This window comes from Myotis brandtii, unplaced genomic scaffold (assembly GCF_000412655.1).
Source record: "Myotis brandtii unplaced genomic scaffold, ASM41265v1 scaffold2, whole genome shotgun sequence".
NCBI classification, from domain to species: Eukaryota; Metazoa; Chordata; class Mammalia; order Chiroptera; family Vespertilionidae; genus Myotis; species Myotis brandtii.
Window position 1 is genome coordinate 1,175,889 of NW_005357451.1, and position 1,580 is coordinate 1,177,468.

The 1,580-nt window shown below is 30.1% G+C and overlaps 1 protein-coding gene across 2 annotated transcripts in view; it reads right to left on the minus strand.

Annotated features, from left to right (window-relative positions):
* The window catches only part of CHM (choroideremia (Rab escort protein 1)), a 239,710-nt gene that overhangs the window by 200,711 nt on the left and 37,419 nt on the right, over window positions 1-1,580 (minus strand). For both annotated transcript variants that reach the window (XM_005865260.2, XM_005865259.2), the window contains exon 2: window positions 1,487-1,553. In XM_005865260.2, the coding sequence (XP_005865322.1) occupies window positions 1,487-1,553 (67 nt within the window). The remainder of the gene's footprint in view (window positions 1-1,486; window positions 1,554-1,580) is intronic.

A 1,580-nucleotide genomic window follows, 5' to 3' on the forward strand; every position in this document is an offset into this window, starting at 1 on the left:
GGAAGAGACTGGACAAAAATCGTACAACTATGGATGAGGACAGTGGGGGGGTAAGGGCAGGGGGTGGGGTGGGAACTGGGTGGAGGGAAGCTATGGGGGGAAAAGAAGAACAACTGTAATAATCTGAACAATAAAGATTTATTTTAGAAAATAATTAATTAATTAAATTTGAATGTAAAGTAAGATAAGCACTAGCTAGATAGTTAGAAAAATTACTTAACCTCTTACCTCTCTATGCTTCACACTTCCCCACTTGTTAAATTGAGATAACACCACCAACCTCACTTGGCTGTGATGGGAATTAATTACATAGCATATGTAAAGACTCTGATATGGTGAGTAGTGTAGAGTATGAGCACCGTAAATGACAGTTTAGGAAAATTTAAGATTTTTATTTTAAATTTTAGGTTAATTAACATTAACAGAAAAAAACTGAATTTAGATTTTTATTAAGCCCTGTAAAGCACATTGGCTCAGTACCTGGGCTTTAAAGGTGGTAGATTTCAAAAAAGACTAAATTGAAACATTAACACAAGCAGTTACGCATACAATAGTGAAAAGAGAATTCCAAGGGCAGGACTTGTTTGAAAATTGAACGTAATTTCATTTAGAAATTTCATCCAATAACTGAAGAGTTAATAGGCTTTTAAAATAAATTTATAAAGGGTTAAATGTAAATGAAATAATACCCTTTTTTAAATTCCTACATATTTACAATGGGGTAATATATGAGAAAGCACTATAAATTATAACAAATCTAGCTATACTTAGTATTCTGGCATTATGAAAAACATTATAGTTAATATTAACAGAAATCATAAAGTTATCTTCTGTTTCTTTTTTATTCCCATTTAATGAACAATCAAAATGTCAAGATACAATGTTCAAAAGCACTAAATGGGCAGGTGGAATGTTACGGATTTGTTTTAGGAGGAAGCAGGAAAGAAGAGATTTAAACTATGCTTTATCTTAAACTTAAATTTTTCATTAACTTCCTTTTTATAATGACGTTTAAGGGAAAAAGAAAAAAAAACTGTAGATATTTTTATTACTTAAGATTTTCTAATACTTTAAATTTTTATTAAAACCACATACTCTAAATTTATTAGCTGTGTTTTTCAACTATCAAATTTACAGGTCGTATATGCCCACACACATGTACAAGAAAAAGGGTACGTGTGAGGTATCCAAGCCTCTTGGAGAATTATTCATCACTTAAAAACCAAAATCACTCATGTGAAAAACAAAATCATGGTACATTTGGTTTATTCTTAAAGGAAATATCACTATTTCACAGAGTATAATAGTAAAACTTGTTCATTATATATTTCACATACTTTTTGTGGAAATTAATTCTAATCATATTTCTAACTTGGAAAGTTTATATATGATGTATATGTATATATGTACACACATGTATATTTAATTTTTAAATTTTGTATAGAGATATTTAGGAAGTATTAAATACTATCATTGATAAACTTACGAATCAACATGCAGAACCCTCTGGCCACTTCTTGAACAGGCAGCGGCAATGATGGATTCAGGCAAACCTATAAAAACACACACTTACATCATTT